Raw genomic sequence first — 20,570 nt, 5'->3', positions numbered from 1 at the left:
ACAGCTCACAGTGATATTATGTGATTGTAGCATATTTTATCCACTTAATCGTCAACTGGTGGATATTTAGCATGATGCTACCATTGTAAGACTTTCTAAGCAATAGTGTGAAGAATGTCCCTGTGCTTACCTTGGCTCGCCCTTCAGATCCCGTGTGTCCATTAGCAGCCTTGGCATGTGCATTGTGAGGATGTCTGCCATGGGTTTCTGATGTGCACACTGGTGAAAACTGCAGAGCAGGGGAAGTGGGCCTGGATAAGTCTAGGGGAGCTTTGTCCCAGGTGTATCCAGAACAATGGAAAGAACATTTCTCTCTGCTTAGAATCCAGCTGGACCCTGCTGGAGTGAGGACAGGGGAAAGACTGAAGGAGGGAGAGCTTGCAGATCAACATGAACATGTCAGTAGCTCACAGACAGGGCACAGAACTGAGAAAAAGGAAGGAGGGTTCTGTTCTTGGGACCAACTGGTTCCTTTCCTGCAGCCAATGTCTGGGGAGCATTTCTGCCCCCTCCATCCTGGTGAAGCAGGGGCTACCCAAATCTCCTCTCACTGGGATGAGCAGATCAGTTAATCATCCAAAATCAGGTATATTTGAGAGTGAAAAAGAGCTCTATTAATAAGACCACAGGGCCGCACATGGTGATTCATGCCTGTAATCCCAGCAATTTGGGAGGCTGAGGTGGGAGGATTGCTTGAGCCCAGGAGTTCAAGACCAGCTTGAGCAACATAGTGAGACGCCATCCCTACACAAACTACAAAAATTCACTGGATGTGGTGGTTCATGCCTGAAGTCCCATCTACTTGGGAGGCTGAGTTGGGAGGATCACTTGAGCCTGGGAGGTTGAGGTTTCAGTGAGCCATGATCATGACACTGCCCTCTAGTCTGGATGACAGAGCAAGACCCTGTCTCAAAAACAAAACGAAACAAAACAAAAAACAGTAATAAAACAACAGGCGTGAACGCAGGACTACCTGGGCAAACCAGGATGTGTGTGCACCTACCGTCCCCCACAGGTGAAATGCAACGAGCAGCCCAACAGAGTAGAGATCTATGAGAAGACAGTGGAGGTGCTGGAGCCGGAGGTCACCAAGCTCATGAAGTTCATGTATTTTCAGGTGAGTAGGGAGGGGCAGGTCTGCATCTGGAGAACTGAAAAGGCCCCTAGCCTTCTAATCATTGGGGTCTGCAGTTTTTTTGCCATGTTATTTATTCACTCAGCAAATGTTTTTTGACTGTGCCTTACACACCCCTGGGTGAGCAAGACAGATGAGTCTCCCCGCCCTCGTGATTTTCATCCTAGCGAGTATGTGAGTGTGTTTTGTATAGGAGGAGAGACAGACAATAAGCAATACACATTAATATTCAGGGAATAATAAATTCTCTGAGTAAAATAACATTTTGAAAAATTCTGGGCCGGGCGTGGTGGCTCAAGCCTGTAATCCTAGCACTTTGGGAGGCCGAGACGGGCGGATCACGAGGTCAGGAGATCGAGACCATCCTGACTAACACGGTGAAACCCCGTCTCTACTAAAAACTACAAAAAACTAGCCGGGCGAGGTGGCGGCGCCTGTAGTCCCAGCTACTCGGGAGGCTGAGGCAGGAGAATGGCGTGAACCCGGGAGGCGGAGCTTGCAGTGAGCTGAGATCCGGCCACAGCACTCCAGCCTGGGTGACAGCGCGAGACTCCGTCTCAAAAAAAAAAAAAAGAAAAATTCTGGGTGTGCCTGTGATGTGGGTGCTGCTTTAGGGACAGCCTCTTAGGAGGTGACATTTGAGCTGAGACTCTAGAGAGAGAGAGAGACTGACCTGTGGTGACCAGGAGGAAAGGGTTTCAGGCAGACGGTATCATAGAGGCAAAAGCCTTGAGGCTGAGGCTGGAAGGAGCTTGCTGTGTTTAAGGAATAAAATGAAGGGCCTGGGTGTGAGGGAAATGGGAAGGTGGGGTGTGGGTATGCAGCCTAGGTGGGGAGCATGGCCTTTGGAGGCAGAGAAGCCCAAGTCACATCCCTGGCCCTTTCACTCTTGAACTGTGTGCTTGTGAGTTATTTAACATCTCTGACACCTTAGGGTTGTTCACCTTGAAAATGACCTGCTTCACAGGTTTATGGTGAGAATAAATGAGGTCTGTTTGTAAAGAGCCAAGTAGGACCCTGGTCAGAGTAGGTTTCACAAATTGCAGCGGCTGTTAACATCATGGACCTGCCTTTGGGAGCCCAAAATCTTTTTGGGAAGGCAGGGCCAAGAGAGAAGAACTATCCAGAAACTGATTGAGTGTGAAACTGAGAGTCCCGTGACGAGAGGTATTTACAGAAGGGAGGATCTGGAATAATTTAGAACTATGCTGTCTAGTGCCATAGCTGTTAGCCACATGTAGGTACTTACCTTAATTAAAAAGTGACAACATGAAAAACATAAAGATTAAAAACTAAACATGAGTAAAAATAAAATTTTAAAATCAAAGCATGAGGTAGGTTGAAAAAAAATGAAACGAGACAACATGAAAAATTCAGTTCCTCAGTAATCCTAGGCACATTGCAAGTGCTGAGTGGCCTTGTGTGATGGTGGCTGTCATATTGGACAGTGCATATATGGACCATTTTCATCCTCACAGAGTATAGTTGGACTTAGACTCTGAAAGGAGAAAGTGTGACTTAGTCTTTGAAGGAAAGGACGGACTGGCTGGTTGGGCCTCTCAGGCCTATGGAAGCAGAGTGGAGTTCAAGGGGGGCCATCGTTTCTCTTCCCCCTTCCTTCCCTGCTTTCCTTTTCTTCCTCCTCTTTCTTTCTTGTTCTTCCTGGGTTACTACAGTAGCCTCGTTTTGTTGTTGCTGTTCAACTGCCTTTTAAAATTTTTGGTACCAGTTTTATAGACATATACTTAACACATACCATATAATTTGCCCATTTAAAGTGGATAATTTAGCAGTTTTTAATATATTCACAGAATTGTGCATTCATCACCACAGTCAGTTTTATTTATTTATTTATTTTTGAGACAGAGTCTTGCTCTGTCGCCCAGGCTGAAGTGCAGTGACACTGACTCGGCTCACTGCAACCTCAGCCTCCTGGTTTCAAGTGATTCTCCTGCCTCAACGTCCCTCCTGAGTAGCTGGGACCACGGGTGTGTGCTACCACACTCAGCTAATGTTCAATTTTTTTTTTTTTTTTAACTAGATACGGGGTTTCTCCATGTTGGCCAGCCTGGTCTCAAACTCCTGGCCTCAAATGATCCACCCGCCTTGGTCTCCCAAAGTTCTGGGATTACAGACGTGAGCCACCACACCTGGCCCACAATCAATTTTAGAACATCTTCATTACCCCAAACAGAAATCCCACACCCTTTGGCCGTCACCCCATAATACCCTTATCTCTGCCTGCATCCCAGCCCGAGGCAACCACTAAGCTACTTTATGCCTCCATGGATTTGCCTATTCTGGACATTTCATATAAACTGAATCATACATGTGGTCTTTTGTGTCCATCTGGCTCTTTTCAGTTAGTGTGATGTTTTTAAGGGTCATCCACGTTACAGCATATGTCAGAATTTCATTCCTTTTCAGGACTGAATACTGTTCCATTGTATGGATATACCATATTTTATTTATCCATTCATCAGTTGATGGACTTTGGTTTATTTCCACTTTGGGGCTATGATGAAGAAACATTGATCATTCACGTACAAGTTTTTGTGTGGACATATGTTTTCATGTCTCTCGAGTAGAGACCTAGGAGTGGAATTGTTGGGTCAGATGGTAACCCCGCCTTTAAGCCTTTAAATACCCCCTTAACTATTCTCTCACTTTGATCTTTGCACCCTAGAGTCTGTTCGCCCCACAGCAGCCAATGGGACGCTTTTAAAATATAATTCAGGCCATGTTATCTGGTCTCAGAACCTCCCATGTCTCCCCAACTCATGCAGTGCCCAAGCCCGAGCCCTCACAAAGGCCTACAAGAGCCAGTGCCCTGGCCCCATCTCTCTGTCTCCTTGTGCACTCACTCCAGTTCAGCCGCCCTGGCTTCCTTCCCATCCCTGGAACACGCCTCAGGGCCTTCACACTGACCATTAAGTTACCCCGTATACCTCTTTTTCCTCCTCTTTCAGCTTTTCCTGAAAGGCACTTCTTGAGGATTCTGTCTCTGATCTTCTTCCTTAGAAGGACAACCCCTCTGAGCCCTTCTCCTCAAGTTTTCCTGCTTTATTTTTCTCCATAGCACATACCACGTTCTAATAGATCTATGCATTGTTTTCTGTCTTCTCTCACTAGAATGTAAACTCCTAGGCCGGGCATGGTGGCTCACACCTGTAATCCCAGCATTTTGGGAGGCCGAGGCAGGCAGATCACTTGAGGTCAGGAGTTCAAGACCAGCCTGGCCAACATGGTGAAACCCAGTCTCTACTGAAAATACAAAAAATTAGCTGGGCATAGTGGTGCATGCCTGTAATCTCAGCTACTCGGGAGGCTTAGGCGGGAGAATCACTTGAACCCGAGAGGTGGAGGTTGCAGTGAGCCGAGATCGCGACACTGCACTCCAGCCTGGGTAACAGTGAAACTCAGTCTCAAAAAACAAACAAACAAACAAAAAAACTAGAATGTAAGCTCCTGAAGGCAGAATCTGCTTGCTTGTCTGCTTTTCTCTTTTGTTTCCTGCTCTACCCCAGGACCTAGAATGGTGCCTGGCACATAGTAGATGGCCATTAAATAGCTACTAGATGAATGAACCTCTTTTTCTCTCTGCATGTCTCTCTCACTCTTGGTCTCTACTGCCTTATTGACTGGTATCTGACACTGTCCTAGGTGCTGGGAATGCCAAAATAAATAAGACATAATGCTCAGCTAGTGTATATTGAATGAATGCATTGGTTTGAATCACTTGGGGACAGGTTCCAGGCTCCACTCTAGAAACCAGCTTTGGATTTAAGGACTCCTCTGAGAAAAAATGCGTGGCAGATTTGCCTTTCTCCAGAGGGCTGGCTCTAAGGAGGGCCCTAAAGGAGCCTGGACCCTGCCCCTACAAGAGAGCACAGGAGCACAGTGAGCCACCCCAGGGGATCTTACTCGCTGCCCCTCTGCCTCCAGCGCAAGGCCATCGAGCGGTTCTGCAGCGAGGTGAAGCGGCTGTGCCACGCCGAGCGCAGGAAGGACTTTGTCTCTGAGGCCTACCTCCTGACCCTGGGCAAGTTCATCAACATGTTTGCTGTCCTAGATGAGCTAAAGAACATGAAGTGCAGCGTCAAGAATGACCACTCTGCCTACAAAAGGTCAGGGCAACCTCCCTCTCTCCCTTTCCCCAGCCGGGCCCCTCCTCCAGGGCTGCCTGCCAAGTGGAGGAAGAGGATGGAGCCCCTCTCACCTGCTCTTTCTTTGGTACCAAACTAGCCATCCCCCAAATACAGCGGGGCTCGGCCTGATTCAGTGTGGTTTGAGGAACAGGGCATAGAGCTGGGCCTTGGAAGAACTTGATCTTTGAAGAGTTTTATGTCTTAAGATAGAATCAAATCCTTATTCCCCCATCTGTGGAGCAGCAGCATTTTACGTTGCCCCATGTAATATGGGACCAGTAAGATCATCACAGAATGGTTACATAAGTAATTTTCTGCAAGAATCATAAAGTCAATTCAAACAGTGTATGTAAAAGAAGGAAATGAATTGGCTCACAGACAGTCCAGGCACACCTGCATGCAGGCACTCATGATGATGTTAACCTGGGTGCCTCCAGCTCTCAGCTCGACCTCCTCCTCTACATTGGCTTCATTCTCAGGTCCATGGAATCTTCCAGCAGCTTTCCTCAGGCCAGTGCAGCAACCCCAGCTTCTAAGGAAGGACGGGATGCTGCTTCTTCCAAATTAGTATTTGGAACTCTGAATATCCTCCCGGGAAGGATTGCCTTTGATTCAGCTTGAGTCATACGCTAAACCTTCTATCAGTCACTGGAGGTGTAGAGGTGGGGATACCCTGATGGGATGGTTGCTCGCCTTTGGAGTTCAGGGTCTCCGCCAGCCCTTAAAAAGATTAGCCAGGAAAGGTGTCTCACACCTGTAATCCTAGCGCTTTGGGAGGCCACGGCAGGCAGATCACTTAAGCCCAGGAGTTCAAGACCAGCCTGGGAAACATAGTGAGACCCCGTCTCTCTTTTTAAATTAAAAAAAAAAAAAAAGAGGACTGAAAGTAGGGGAGGAGTCATTCCAGAAACCGGTATACAGCCACCCAGAAGTCTCTTGAGAAGGATTTGCTGTGCCTCTGATAAAAGCATCTTCCTGGGCTGCAAGGTAACCAGAGAAAACAGACTGATTCTCACAAGTTTACCTTCCTGAGTCAACTGTGACATCTGGTGGTGTCCAGCAGGCAGGGCCCCATCTCAAGGCTGACTTAGAAGTTGACAGCTTTACAAAGTTGTTTTGTTTTGTTTTGTTTTGTTTTGTTTTGTTTTTTTGAGATGGAGTCTCACTCTGTCACCCAGGCTGGAGTGCAATGTGCAATCGCAACCTCTGTCAGGTTCAAGCGATTCTCTTGCCTCAGCCACCAGAGTAGCTAGGACTGCAGACGCCTGCCACCATGCCTGGCTAAGTTTTGTATTTTTAATAGAGACGAGGTTTCACCATATTGGCCAGGCTGGTCTCGAACTCCTGACCTTGTGATCTGCCTGCCTTGGCCTCCCAAAGTGCTTTTTATGGGTAGCTTATTGCATAATATCTTCTACCAAATTTTCCCCAGCTGCAGCCAGGCTGCTTCTGTCATGGCCGCAAATGAGATTCTCTGCGGCCCAGCTAGGTCATGAGCAAGACGGGGTGTCTTGTCTGTTTTCACAGTTCGTGATGACACAGGTGGCACCATCTCCAGGTTAGGCTGGGAAGTCAGGCAGCCACAGCTTTCTCCCATCAAGTCCTGCTTGTGTTCCCTGTGCCCGTCATCCCGTCACCTAAAATTCTGTGAGGTTCCATAGACTTCTGTTTTCTATACAATGCTTTGCTTTGGAAATGTTGAAGTTTTCCTATAAATAATGGAATACACAACAGGTGCATTCTAGCATCCTACCTGCACTGCTTCTCCATAACTTACCATGCAGCCTCACAGGAGGTCACAGGAGGGTACAAGGATGATCATTTTACTCCCTGTTTCACCACTCCTGGCTGGTTGATGGGGTGCTAGTTCCCCTTAAACTATCTGAGATTTCAGAGATTTTTAGTACATTCCTGCCTTTTAATTTAAGGGGTCCTTATTACAAGGGTGTAGACAGCCTCAAAGCAAATGACTTCAGAACACACTCTGTTTCAACATTAGCATTGCCTGGGATATTCAGAGCTCATTAACTTCCAGGATGGTGTCACTCTGGGTTAGGTGGGCATGGGAGCCTGTGAGGCATGGTTGAGGCTGTTGTGCCTGGACAGTCCTCTCTGCAGCACCCACTATCTGTGTTTCAGGGCGGCACAGTTCCTGCGGAAGATGGCGGATCCCCAGTCTATCCAGGAGTCGCAGAACCTTTCCATGTTCCTGGCCAACCACAACAGGATCACCCAGGTGAGGGAAGACTCCTTGTTAGGCCTGACCTGGTGTCTCGGGATTACAGGCAGGCATATAGGGGTTGGGTGGACCACGAGCCCAAGCAGACAAGCTCAGTCTGCAGCTTCCATCTCTGCTGCCCTCCGTGAGAGTGAAATGCAGCTGAGGACTTAAACCTCTCCTCCCAACCCCAGGTGGCCCATTCACCCTCTCCAGTTGTCATTCTCATGAAGCCCTCTCAGCCAGTGCTCTGACCCTGCGTCAGGGTTGAGAACGTGGGGTCTGGAGTTAGGCAGCCTTGTTTTCTAATCCTAGACCACCACTGACCCACTCTGTAAGACCTGGGGCCAATCTAAGCCTCAGTTTCCTCATCTGTAAAATGGGTCTGTTATTTTGAGAATATTATGAGAACCCATCTCATAGGACTGTTGTGAGAAATAAATGATACCAGTATATGAAGAGTTCTTAGCATGCAGATCCTGACAGATGTTCAGGGCCTAGGAAGACATAGTTGTTATTGCTGCCACTGCTTTACCAGGGCACTCCCCTCAGCTGCCACTTTCCCATTTTGCCCAACATAAGCAAGATAAGCATCACTTGTCTTGCTTTCTGTCACTTCAGCCTAAACAGGCTCTAGCAAGAATGTCTGCAGGACTCAGGACAAAACTGAGGGGATCCTCCATCTTCCAAGGGTATTCACGCTCAAATCCATATCACAGAGGCCCTTGGGTTGACAGGGCCCTTGCCACTCTGGTAACTGCAGAAAGCTGTTCAGTCACTGAGGCCTCAGGTTTTCTTTCTCTTGCCTGTGGGAAGTAACAGCAGTGTCCTTCTCTGCATACCCTGCAGGGTCCTGGTTGGTCCCTTTGGAGAGAAAGGGCCTGGAGTGGGGACCTCACACCCTTCTCTAATAGATGTTTTTCTACTGCTGTGTCCTGCTGGGAGGGAGACACCTGCCCCACTCCCCACTGCCAGCTCTCCTCCCCTGGGTGGGGTTTTGCTGCCATTGTCTGAGAAGACATCCTAGATAAACCCACGTCCTCCAAGCTGAGCTGAAATGACAAGAAGCCTATTGCTGTAAAACTGAGCTGCTTTTTAGCTCAGGCCAGGAAAGCACTTTCTAACCATCAGAACTGCCTGGGAATTAAATAGGGGGATGAGTTCCTTGCCATGGGAGGTGTGCAGGAGTACTGTGGGGACATCGAGGAGAGGATTCAGGCATCAGGTGCCAGCTGGCATGCAGGCTGCCCTCCCTGGAGCTGTGATTCCTGGCCATCAGTGGGGACCACACCTGCCAGCTGTGGGCCTTCTGCAGGGGTGCAGGTGAGGGCACAGGATACATGCACTGCCTAACCTGAGGGTGGTGCTGCTGTTCAGTGTCTCCACCAGCAACTGGAAGTGATCCCAGGCTATGAGGAGCTGCTGGCTGACATTGTCAATATCTGCGTGGATTACTACGAGAACAAGATGTACCTGACCCCCAGTGAGAAACACATGCTCCTCAAGGTAAAACTCCCCTGAGGCCACACCCATGGGGCCTGGGCTTACCCTCTCACCTTCTTCTTATTAAAAATCCTTTTTAAAAAACAATGTTTCTTTTTTCTTAAACATTGATACAGATCTTACTGCACATAATGATTTGTAACCTGTTCCTTTCCTGTAGTATAATATACCATAGTCACCTTTCCAGAAGTCATTAAGGCTATTTCTACAATGTTATGTTTAATGACTGCCAAGTATTCCATTGTATTGGAACATTGTCATGTAACATATCCCCTGTGGTTGGATATTTGTTTGCTAAAGTTCATTGAACACCGTTGTAGCAGTTTTTGTGCACATCTTTTTGTCAAGGCCAGCTTCCTAGAGGAGGAATTGCTGGCTCAAAGGGAAAAACAGAATAAATCTTTTTTTCTTTTTTATTTCATTAGTTTTTGGGGAACCAGGTGTTTTTTTGTTGCATGGAAAAGTTCTTTGCTGGTAATTTCTGAGGTTTTGGTGCACCCGTCACCCAAGCAGTGTATGCTGCACCCAAAGTGTAGTCCCTCACCCACCTCCCTGCCTTTTCCCCAATTCTCCAAAGTCTATTATATCATTCTTATACCTGGGCACCCTCGTAGCTTAGATCCCACTTATAAATGAGAACATACAACATTTGGTTTTTTCATTCCTGCATTACTTAACTTAGAATAATAGCCTCCAACTCCATACAGGTTGCTGTGAATGCCATTATTTTGTTCCTTTTTATGGCTTAGTAGTATTTCATGATGTGTATATAGAACACATTTTCTTTATCTGCTTGTTGGTTGATGGGCATTTAGGTTGGTTCCATATTTTTGCAATTGTGAATTGTGCTGCTATAAACATGTGCGCAAGTGTCTTTTTCATACAGTAACTTCTTTTTCTCTGGATAGACACCCAGTAGTAGGATTGCTGGATCAAATGGTAATTCTACTTTTAGTTCTTTAAGGAATCTCCATACTAGAAAACAAAATAAATCTTCAAGCTTTTGCTACATTTTGCCAAAGTGATCACAATTGTTTCATCAGTTTACACGTTTCATTCTATAATTGTCATATTTATTGTTTTGGAAAATCTGGAATATACCGCAAAGCATAAAAAAATTTACATCTCCCACAATCTCTTCACCAAGAGTTAACACTTTTAGCATTTTCTTTTCCAAGGTGGAGTCTCATTCTGTCTCTCAGGCTGGAGTGCAGTGGCACAGTCGTGGTTCACTGCAGCCTCTAACTCCCAGGCTCGAGCGATCCTCCCACCTCAGCTCCCCGAGTAGCTGGGACTACAGGCGCATGCCACCACACTCAACTTTTTTTTTTTTTAATTTTTTTGTAGAGTCAGGGTCTTCCTATGTTGACCAGGCTGGTCTTGAACTCCTGGGCTCAAGCAGTCTGCCTGCCTCAGCCTCCAAAAGTGCTGGGATTACATGCATGAGCCACTGCGCCTGGTCTACTTTCAGCATTTTTATGTATGTCCTTCTAAGTTTTTTGCTATGCTTATATATTTTCAAAATTTGCAATCTGCATGACCGTGTATCCATTTTTTCTCACATGACTAAATTTATTTGGCGATGTTATGCTGCTGTGAAATAATGTGATTTCCATGAGCCTTCCTTAGCCATTATTCCATTGTTAGCTTAGGTTGTCTCTAACTGGCACCTCACAGTTGTAGCACTGACATGAACAGCCTTCTCCCATTTTTTTATACACGCCCGCAGAGCCCCTTTTGATTCTGTCCCAGATCCTTACCTCTCAACATTCTGGTGGTTTTTCCTTTTTTTTTCTCCTTCAGTGTCTCTCCTGCTATTCTGAGAATCGCAGCCCTGTGTTGGTGCTCCTGTCTTACATGTCTTAGCACCTCAATTAAGTTTGCAGGGCTGGGTGGCTCTGAGACTCGTTCACCCTGGCTTCCTCCTGACTGTCAGAAATCCAGAGAAGCCAGTCACAGTTCACACACCCCTCTCACCCCTGGTGCTCTGCCTGGGCGGTTGCTGTAACTTTCCACAAGCTAAGTCACTACCTACCAGCCCACCAAGTAGTCTTAATGCGGCTTTCAAATTCTCTGGCCCTCCACACTCAGACTTCCCTGCCTTCTTCCCTCTCTGTTCCCCGCCCTCTTCAATCTGGCCTTCACATGGTTTTGCCACATGGGTAGTTTGTATTAGTGAACTCAGATGCCACCATCTGGCACTGTCTGCTCTTATGCAGAAAAGGATGAAGTTCATTCTGCAGAACAAAAATGTACCCACAGAGTGGCTCACACCTGTAATCCTAGTGCTTTGGGAGGCCAAGGTAGAAGGATCACTTGAACCCAGGAGTTTGAGACAACATAGTGGAACACCATCTTTATAGACAAATACAAAAATTAGCCAACGGTGGCGTGCATCTGTAGTCACAGCTTCTCAGGAGGCTGAGGTAAGAGAATGGCTTGAGCCCAGTTGGTTGAGGCTGCAGTGAGCCGTGATCATATCATTGCACTCCAGCTTGGGCGGGGTGGTGGGGGAACAGAGTGAGACCATCTCAAAAAAAAAAAAAAAAACAGTAAATGCACCCACAGGGGAAGCAACCCTAGCAGTACCCTGCTGCATCCTGTTCATGTCAGGTGAGAAACAGGCACAGAGAGAAGTGACTTTCTCACGGTCAGTGAGAAAGTGACACAGCTGCTCAGGCCCCCTTCTGCATACATTTTAAAAGGAGCAAAACAAGCCAGCATTCAAGAAACTGTTAGAAGGGTTGGAATCAAGAATGTCAACCCACTCAGAGGGCAAATTCAGGAAGTTTTTTTTTTTTTTAATTAAAGTCACCAGCGGCTCCTTGGAAACTTTGACATTGTCCTTTCTGTGGAGAAAGAGGTGGATACTTTCACATTCACTACCTGTTCAAGTATTCATCAGATGCCTGTGTTGTGCCACACCCTGGGATACAGCAAGGAGCTAGGAGCAGCCCTTTCTCTCAGAAGGATCTAAATGTGGAAATGTTATCAACAGATTGTTCAGCTTCTGTCTCTGCTGCTTAGCTGTGTGGCCTTAGCGAGCTGTCTAACCTCCTTGTGTCTCTGATTCCTCATCTGTAGAATAAGGTTATTGCAGAGAACTTGACTTGAGAAAATAATGCTTATTAACGCTCTGAGCACAGACTCAGGCCCATAGTAAGGGCTGAAGAAGTAGCTGCCATAGTAATACACTGAATTTCTTGTTGAAATTAGACTTCTATTTCCTGCCTTTGTTTGAAGATGCATAGGTTTTTATAATATAATGTGCGTCTCTACGGAGTGTGTGTGTGTGTGTGTGTGTGTGTGTATGTGTGTGTGTGACATATACAGACTTACCTTTTTGTTTTTAAACTTTTCCAGCGGATGTGATTAGTTTCTATGCTGTGCCCCCTTCTCATTCTAGGTGATGGGCTTTGGCCTCTACCTAATGGATGGAAATGTCAGTAACATTTACAAACTGGATGCCAAGAAGAGAATTAATCTTAGCAAAATTGATAAATTCTTTAAGGTCAGCAACTGGGGCTGGGGCTGGGCAGAGGGCTGAGGTTACCAGAGCTCAGATGTCTTTGGGGGAAAGGGATGAAATTAGCCAGAAAACTGTCAGGATTTTTTAATTGAGCTGTAGCTCCAAAGATCCCAAGAGTAGGAAGAGGGAGAGAATAGAACAGCAGGGCCTCCAGCTGCCATCGATGGAGGCATTTATGCCCTAGAAGGCTGTTGCATGAAAGCCACACATAGTTCCAAGTTTCAGGATTCAGCTGGGATTTGGCTAGGAGGAGGCCCTGTGCTTCTTTTTGAATGCTGCTTTTTTTTTTTTTTTTTTCCTGAAGTCCCTTGTCACTTAAAGAGGTGCATCCCAGAAGACAGCACCTGCTCTAATTTCCAGTATAAATCAGAGCTCACAGAAGTAGAATGATTAAAGACTGGATTTTAAATTGGTTTACATTTGCAGAATCACAGCCTCTCACCTGGTACCTCAGGGGCCACCTCAGCTTGCCCTTACCTCTGGATAGAATGCCTCAGCAACATCCGTCATATACTCACTCTATTTCAGTGCCTCTGAGAGTTGATCTTTTGGCTCCAGATCTTTAAAAATTTGCAGTTAAACTAAGCCTCTTAGAATTTTGCAAAGGAATCTTACACTTTGGAATTAACTTCCCATGTTCTCAATTTATTCTAGCATTGGGCACTGTGGGCATGGAGCAAGCCTGAGAGGTCAGACCTGGGAAAGCCCAGATTAATATTCACAGCAAAACTCCTTAGTGGTGTGACATGCAGGGCACTAGATTGGGCCTGAGTCCCACTGACTCTTCAAGGTTAAGGAAAAGGAACATAAATCACTAAGGAATTCTGTGCCTTGGCTTTGCTTGTTTTCAAGGGTGGAACTTTTACTTTTCTCTAGAGTTGCCCCAAATGAAAATAGGACTCATTTTGGGAGACCCTTGCAAAATCTTCCTAAGTCAGCATGAATGAGATGAGGGTCGAAGAAAGAGAATACAACCTTTCCCTTGGCAGGCCTGGGTATAAGTCTGGCTCTGCCACTTAATAGCTGGATGACTTTGGGAAAGTCGCTAAATCACTCTGAAACTGAGTTCAAGTCTGGAAAATGTGAATACCAAGGGTATGGGCTCTGTAGGGTTCCCTGGAGGATTCAGTGGGGTTCCCATAGATAACTCAGAGCCCTGGGTTGTATAATCCTGGCTTCTTCTAGCTGGTCTGCCTTTGTGAAAAATCACTTAAGCTGTTTAAGCTTCAGTTTCTTCTCTGAAATGGGAATGATGATAGTACAGACTTCACAGGGCTCTTGTATGGCTTGAGATACTGTTTTTAAAGTGCTTGTCTTAGTACCTAGTGCATGAGAAGCACACAGTAAATACCAGCCTCCCTGCCATTTGCCTTGGTTTTTGGTCTGGAGTTGTTTGCCCTCTGGTGTTAGGTATTACTATGGTTTTAATTGCTTTGCAAGTACAGACTTTCTCAGGAAGACTAACAGCACTCAGACACCTGCTTCTAGCCCAGAATTTATAGCAGCAAGGATGTTTTAAGCCAGGGAAGATTGGAGCGGAAAGGACCCTGCACTGGGCAGCCGTCCATCCAGTCCTTGGCCTTCACCCATGCTGTTGGCTGAGTGACCTTGGACAAGTCACTTTGCCTCTCTGGGCTCCATTGCCTAGAACATAGAGTTGGTTGGAGGCAGGGGAGGACCTGTACGTGACTAGGGTTCCTTTTGACTTCAGAGTCACATGGTAGCATCATTGGAAGCAGAAACTAGGGGTCAGCCCCCAGGCATACACAGAGGCCTGCCTCCCCCGGTGGGGTGGCAGCGAAGGCGGCCGCCCCAGCCCCTCCTCAGCATCTCACGAGCTGTGTTTGCTTCCTTTGCAGCAGCTGCAGGTGGTGCCCCTTTTCGGCGACATGCAGATAGAGCTGGCCAGATACATTAAGACCAGTGCTCACTATGAAGAGAACAAGTCCAAGTGAGTGCCTGCCGTAATGTCTCTCGGCTCCCGCGAGGATGCCCAGCCCGGGCAGGGAGCTGAGGGGCCACTTCAGCCCCTCCTCCCTCCCCAGAGTCCTGGGCAGGTGGATTCCATCAATCAGAATACAGGTGCCGGCCGGAGGGGGAGCCGCGAGGGTGCTCTGAGCTCTTTTGTATCCGCCCTTTGCTGCCAGGTTCAAAAGGGCTCAGAGCACAGCCACGCCCCTTGTCCAGCCCAGCAGTGACTCGCACATCCTTGCAGCAGGACAGCAGAAGTCCACCTCCTCCTCTGGAGGAGTGGCCAGCCCTCAGTGGTCCGGTGAGGAGAGGTGGCCTTGTTCCTCCTCATGCTGATTCTCTCAGGTTAGATGACCGTGTGCTAAGTCCATCATGGAGTCGTGAATTGGGTGGGCAGCCTCACCTTCAGCCACTTTATAAACCACAATTCTAGGTCATCTATACAAAGGCCTGGGGTGTCAGTGCCTCACTGAAGTTGGGGGGCTCCAACCTCGGCTGCCCCTTTGGTCTCTGAGGCTGTTAGGGAGGTTCCTTCTGTGTGCTTCTCACCCAGAGTTGTGGCTTTTCCACACAGAGGGGAACCAGCTGTCCTTTAGTCAAGGCTGAGTGTATTGGCATCTTAAAAAAATACAAATGGAGTGTCCTTGAACTGCATCTGCCTGGAGCCTCTGCAAATGAGTGTCCAAAGGAAAGCTCGTGTAGTTGCTTCATCACCCTCTGGCTGCTAGCGTGAGAGGGGGTTTTGCAGGAAAAGCAGGGAATGGAGAATGTGAACTCATTCCTCACTTTTCCCTGCCTGGCTTCTCGGCCAGCTGAAGCTGGCTGGGAGCAGTGACTGGGGCGGAGTGTGAGGGGCTGCGTGCTCCCCTCTCCACAGGTAACTCTCTGAGTGATACTGAAGGGAGGCCTGAGGAAGGCTGTCACTGTTCTGCCATTCTTATGAGGGGCATGTCAGGGCTCCTTTTGAAATACTAAATTCTCCCTAGAATCTTTTTTCTGCCTTGTCTGGTGCTTGTGCTTCGTCTGTCTGCTGGGTCACCAGCACCTGAGGGTAGAAGAGGGGGTGGTGGTTTTTCTCTTGGGCATGGAGAGTGAAGATGTTCATTCATTCATTTCCTCTCTGACTTAGGATGCTTTTCCTAATGACATCTTTTCACAAGGAGTGGAAAAGAGGCGGAGGGAAGGAGGAAAGAGAGTGGAGAGAGAAGGAGAGAAGGGGGTGAAAGGTAGAGGGAGTGGGTGGAGGGAGGGGCCGCCCCCATGTCTCAGAGTGACCCTGGCTTCCCCCACCACATGTGCTTCCATGTTGCCAGGGTGCTGTTGGAAAAGAGGCACAGTCACATTCAGATTTTCGCAATCTCAGCCCAAAGGGCCCCCAAAGCCAGCTTCAACTGCAGAGTGTCTGTGCTCTCAGAGTGGGTAGGCTGGTTTTGGAGGTTGCCCACCTTGCTTTTTCTGTGCTTGGATTCCACCCCTTTGTAGCCCTAGAGACGCTGTCTTCCCTCCCTTACATTACTGGTAAGTATTATGGACCAGGTATCTGGAAAGGCCTACAGTTGGGTCCTAGATGAGGCCAGCCCCGAGGAGGAGGAGGAGGAGGAAGGACTGTTCCACTAGGCCTGAAGCTCCCACAGTGTTGGACTTAGCAGGCTCTCTTGCTGAGGCGGCTGGGATACCATTTGGTGTCACCCAGGGGAGTTGGCCATGTGGGCTGAGCACCAGGAGCAGCTAATGCCTGTCCCACCCAGGCGCCTGAGGCTGGGACCCTCTCCGACCCCATAATTTTCTACCCAGGTGGACATGCACCCAGAGCAGCATCAGCCCCCAGTACAATATCTGTGAGCAGATGGTTCAGATCCGGGATGACCACATCCGCTTCATTTCCGAGCTTGCTCGCTACAGCAACAGTGAGGTGAGCACACAGGCTGCTGGGAAGCAGGCCCATGGGCCCAGGACCAGAAGGGTAAGGAGCAGCCAGAAAAGAACGTGGATCCACAGAACACTGGAGAGTAGGAGGGAGGGAGGCAGGAGGGTAAAGTGGCCAACAGCAGGGGTTTTAGAGCCAAGCAGACTGGGGTGAATTCCGGTGGTGCTGCTGCCCTTTGCAAGTTACTCAACATCTCTCTGCTTCAGTTTCCTCATCTGTGAAATGAAGGTGATAACAGTATCTATCCTGAAAGGTTCATTGAGAGGATAAAAGATATGGCAGATAATAAAGGCCTGGTGATGGTTAGTTCTGCCTGTACATGGTAAGTGATGCAAACCATCACCACGCTGGATGGCAAGAAAACAGAACACTCATACTCATAACATTACCTAAATGTTTTTAAACTACACAGCAATAAATTATCATTGTAAAAAAAATCACTAATATACTTAAGGGCAGATGAAGGTCATAAAAATCTCCACTGATACCAATAATTACATTTCGCTTAATTTTTCCTTTTTTAAAAACTTTTTTTTTTTTTAACGGAGACATGATCAGTGCACAAACCTCGGGAAAGAACACAAATAAGCAAAAGGAGAGAAAATCACATAAAATCCTACCATCCCAGAACCAACGAAGACTGGTATTTGGATGTATATATCCTTCTGTTTCTCGTCCCATACATACCCTCCTAACACATGAATATGCTGTTTGACAAACACTGATCCCCTGACTCAGATTCCTTTATTACATAGCACTCGTGGGTGACTGTGCACTGACCCACGTATGCTCACTGCTTCCACCATGTGGCTAACAGCCATGGTGACTCTACTTTACAAACCCCAACTCAGGAGATGCCTTTGATCACAGAGCAACGTACCTGAAATGGGGACAGTCTGACAAAAGCAAGGACTCATGGCCATTAGACCATGACTTGTAGTCATTAGACTTGTGGCCCACAGGGACCAAGGTCAAGCCCAGACCTTTAGCTTTCTAAACATATGTACCAATCAATTGAACTGAAGTTACAGGAATAACTTACTTTGAGTGCTAGAGCTCTTTAAAAAAATTTTTAAAAATGTGTTATTTCTTTTTTAAAAATAGAGGCAGGATCTCATTATGTTATCCAGGCTGGTCTTATACTCCTGGACTCAAGTGATTCTCCTGCCTCAGCCTCCCCATGTGCTGGGATTACAGGCATGAGCCACTGCCCCCAGCCAGAGCTCTTAATTCCTACTCACATTTTGATGTGGTCTAAGAATGAGTCTGGCCAAAGATATTTTTTAAAATTATATGCTCTGTACATGTTGATTCTCATTATTCACAGTTCTGTAAAGTGGCCATGAACTCTGAAGTAGCAAATACTAAATCATTGCTCCAAGAAGAAATCAGAGTTACAGCCCTGTGAGCCTCTGGTCACAACATTTTCATCAACTGATCCTTACATAACCTTGTTTTACACATGCTTCTGTTTAAAGACACTTGATGTGATCTCTATTGTTGATTCATTAGCTCATGACCAACAGCACTATAACTCACATCTGAACAAAGCTTATCTAGAACGCTTAGTTTTTTCCATAAGGCATGTTACAGCTTTCTTGCACAGAGGAACACTATATAGCGCATTAGCCCTAAGCTTGGGGGCCATTTTAAATTGAGCGATTAGAGTAAAAAGCACAAAAATATAGAAGACATGGCACTAGGGAGACTTCAAAAAAGACAGTTGTTTACTGTATGAGAGCTGAAACAAGAAGGCAGAGTCACTTTGTCCGACTTCAGCTGGGAGTGGGTGCATGTCTGCAAATGACTGAGAAATCACCATGAGTGTTGATTTTGGGGTTACAAATAAATTTTAGCCAGTAAGAGAATTCACAAATACAGAATCCACCAATAATGAGGACTGGCTATATATGCATATGTGTGTATGTACATATATACACACGCGGAGTATGTTTGTGCATACGCACATATTCTGTACCATTGTGGAATATTATATAGATGTTTATCCACTGCCTCTCAATCAGTGAGTCATGTCTGATGAGTTGTGAAATCAACTTAGTGTTTGTGATTAGCATTTTTATGTAAATATAGAATAGAAAATCAGAAGGAATCCCATATATTAAGAGTAAGATTGCTTTGTAAAAAATATTGTTGAGGCTGGGTGTGGGTGGCTCATGTCTGTAATCCCAGCATTTTGGGAGGTTGAGGCAGGGGGATTGCTTGAGCCCATGAGACTAGCCTGGGCAACACAGTGAGACCCTGTCTCTAAAAGAAAAAAAAAAGAGAAAAACATACTGTTGCATACATATATTTAATATCTCTATGTAGATGTATGTTCATGAGTTACTATATAGTGTGCACTTCCTACGGTGAGTGCAGTCAGAGTTTGAAAGTTGCTGCCCTGTGATACTCCAAGGTGGTTATGAGTGGGGCTCTGGCATCACCACCTGAACCCAAACCTTCAGTGATTTATAAACCACGTGGCCTTCAGCAAGACACTTGTCTGAGCCTCAGTTTATCTGTCAAGGGGATGTAATAATAGCACTTCCCTGCAGTGTTCTTGGGGGAATCAATGAGATAATATATAAAAGTGTCAGGCACATAGACCGTGAGTATGACACTTGATGCTCCCCAGGTGGTGACGGGCTCAGGGCTGGACAGCCAGAAGTCAGACGAGGAGTATCGCGAGCTCTTCGACTTAGCCCTGCGGGGTCTGCAGCTTCTATCCAAGTGGAGCGCCCATGTCATGGAGGTGGTAGGTGTCTCCGGGTAGAGGACCTCACACTGACCTCTCTTTCTTTGGAATCTGCCTCCATCTCCCCCTAGTGCTCTCTTTTTAACAGATTTATGGAGTTACAATTCACATGCCATATCATTTACCCATTTAAAGTGTAAGTTCATCGGTTTTTAGTATATCCACAGAGTTGTATAGCCACAGTCAAATTTAGAACATTTTCATCACTTCAAAAAGTGTTATCTCCCCTCCCATCTCCCTAGCCCTGAGCAATCTGCTTTCTACCTCTATAGGTTTCCCTATTCTGGTTGTTTCACATAAATAAAATCGTATGATACGTGGCCTTTTGTGTCAGGCTTCTTTTATTTTGCATACTTTCAAGGTTTTTCATGTTGCAGCGTGAATTAGTACTTTATTCCTTTTTTTCAGCTGAGTAATATTCCATTGCATGGATCCTCCACATTCTGTTTGTCCGTTCATCAGTTGATGGACATTTGGTTTGTTCCCACTCTCCCCAGTACTCTTGGAAGCTGGTTCATCCCACAGACAAGTTCTGCAACAAGGACTGTCCTGGCACCGCAGAAGAATATGAGAGAGCCACGCGCTACAATTACACCAGTGAGGAAAAATTTGCCTTCGTTGAGGTAGGTGCAGACTCCCTGCATCTCCCTCTGTCCCTGAGGCTGTAGCTCATGGTGGTTCCTGAGTAGTTCTAAGCAAGAAAACAACATTGGTTGCCCCAATTTGCATGCTCTTCCCTGTCCTCCCATCTAAATTAATTTGTCAGAAGTTATTCTGTTACTCAGAATTGATTAGAAACTCATTCTGTTCTTAAAAATCCAAAGAAAAACATCCATTCCACTGGAAAAATGGGCACAAAGAAACCAACAGAAGAAACAAACACAAATGGCTAGAAGAGGTATGAAAAATGCCCAAAGTGATCAGTGGTCCAAGAGCTACTGATTGGAAAAAGGTGGGATACAGTGTTTACCATCAGGATAGCAGAGATTTGACAGCTGGGTGATGCCTGTTGCAGGTTAAATTGCAGGAAATAGACATTCTTATGTCTTTAGTGGTCAGTCTACATTTTATAGGCTTTCTATGAGAGCAATGTGATTATATGTACTCTCGTTTTTAATGTGCATACCCTTTGGCCAAGTTCTTCTTCTGGGAATATATCCCAAGGAAATAAGCCAACTGTGCAGAGATATATGTACATGGATATTTATCACAGTGTTGTTTATAATACCAAAATATATGAAGCAACTTAAATGTTCTTCAATATGGAACCAGGTAAATAAGTTAAGACTCAGATATATCATTGCATACTGTGCAGTCTGAAAAAGATATACCATGGCTCACGCCTGTAATCCCAGCACTTTAGGAGACTGAGATGGGTCGATCA

At 46.4% G+C, this 20,570-nt stretch overlaps 1 protein-coding gene across 5 annotated transcripts in view; it reads left to right on the top strand.

Moving 5' to 3' along the window:
- Positions 1 to 20,570, top strand: part of CYFIP2 (cytoplasmic FMR1 interacting protein 2) — a 132,968-nt gene that overhangs the window by 30,727 nt on the left and 81,671 nt on the right. For all 5 annotated transcript variants that reach the window (XM_033180473.1, XM_033180474.1, XM_033180472.1 and 2 more), the window contains exons 5-13: positions 1,016 to 1,117; positions 5,081 to 5,262; positions 7,423 to 7,519; positions 8,879 to 9,007; positions 12,411 to 12,515; positions 14,393 to 14,484; positions 16,299 to 16,416; positions 19,067 to 19,186; positions 19,684 to 19,809. In XM_033180473.1, coding sequence (XP_033036364.1) covers positions 1,016 to 1,117; positions 5,081 to 5,262; positions 7,423 to 7,519; positions 8,879 to 9,007; positions 12,411 to 12,515; positions 14,393 to 14,484; positions 16,299 to 16,416; positions 19,067 to 19,186; positions 19,684 to 19,809 — 1,071 coding nt within the window. The remainder of the gene's footprint in view (positions 1 to 1,015; positions 1,118 to 5,080; positions 5,263 to 7,422; positions 7,520 to 8,878; positions 9,008 to 12,410; positions 12,516 to 14,392; positions 14,485 to 16,298; positions 16,417 to 19,066; positions 19,187 to 19,683; positions 19,810 to 20,570) is intronic.

The sequence above is a fragment of the Trachypithecus francoisi genome, unplaced genomic scaffold, assembly GCF_009764315.1.
Source record: "Trachypithecus francoisi isolate TF-2019V2 unplaced genomic scaffold, Tfra_2.0 Lachesis_group2, whole genome shotgun sequence".
NCBI lineage: Eukaryota > Metazoa > Chordata > Mammalia > Primates > Cercopithecidae > Trachypithecus > Trachypithecus francoisi.
The sequence above is the reverse complement of the archived record's forward strand: the minus strand, read 5'-3'. Positions and strand labels throughout refer to the sequence as shown.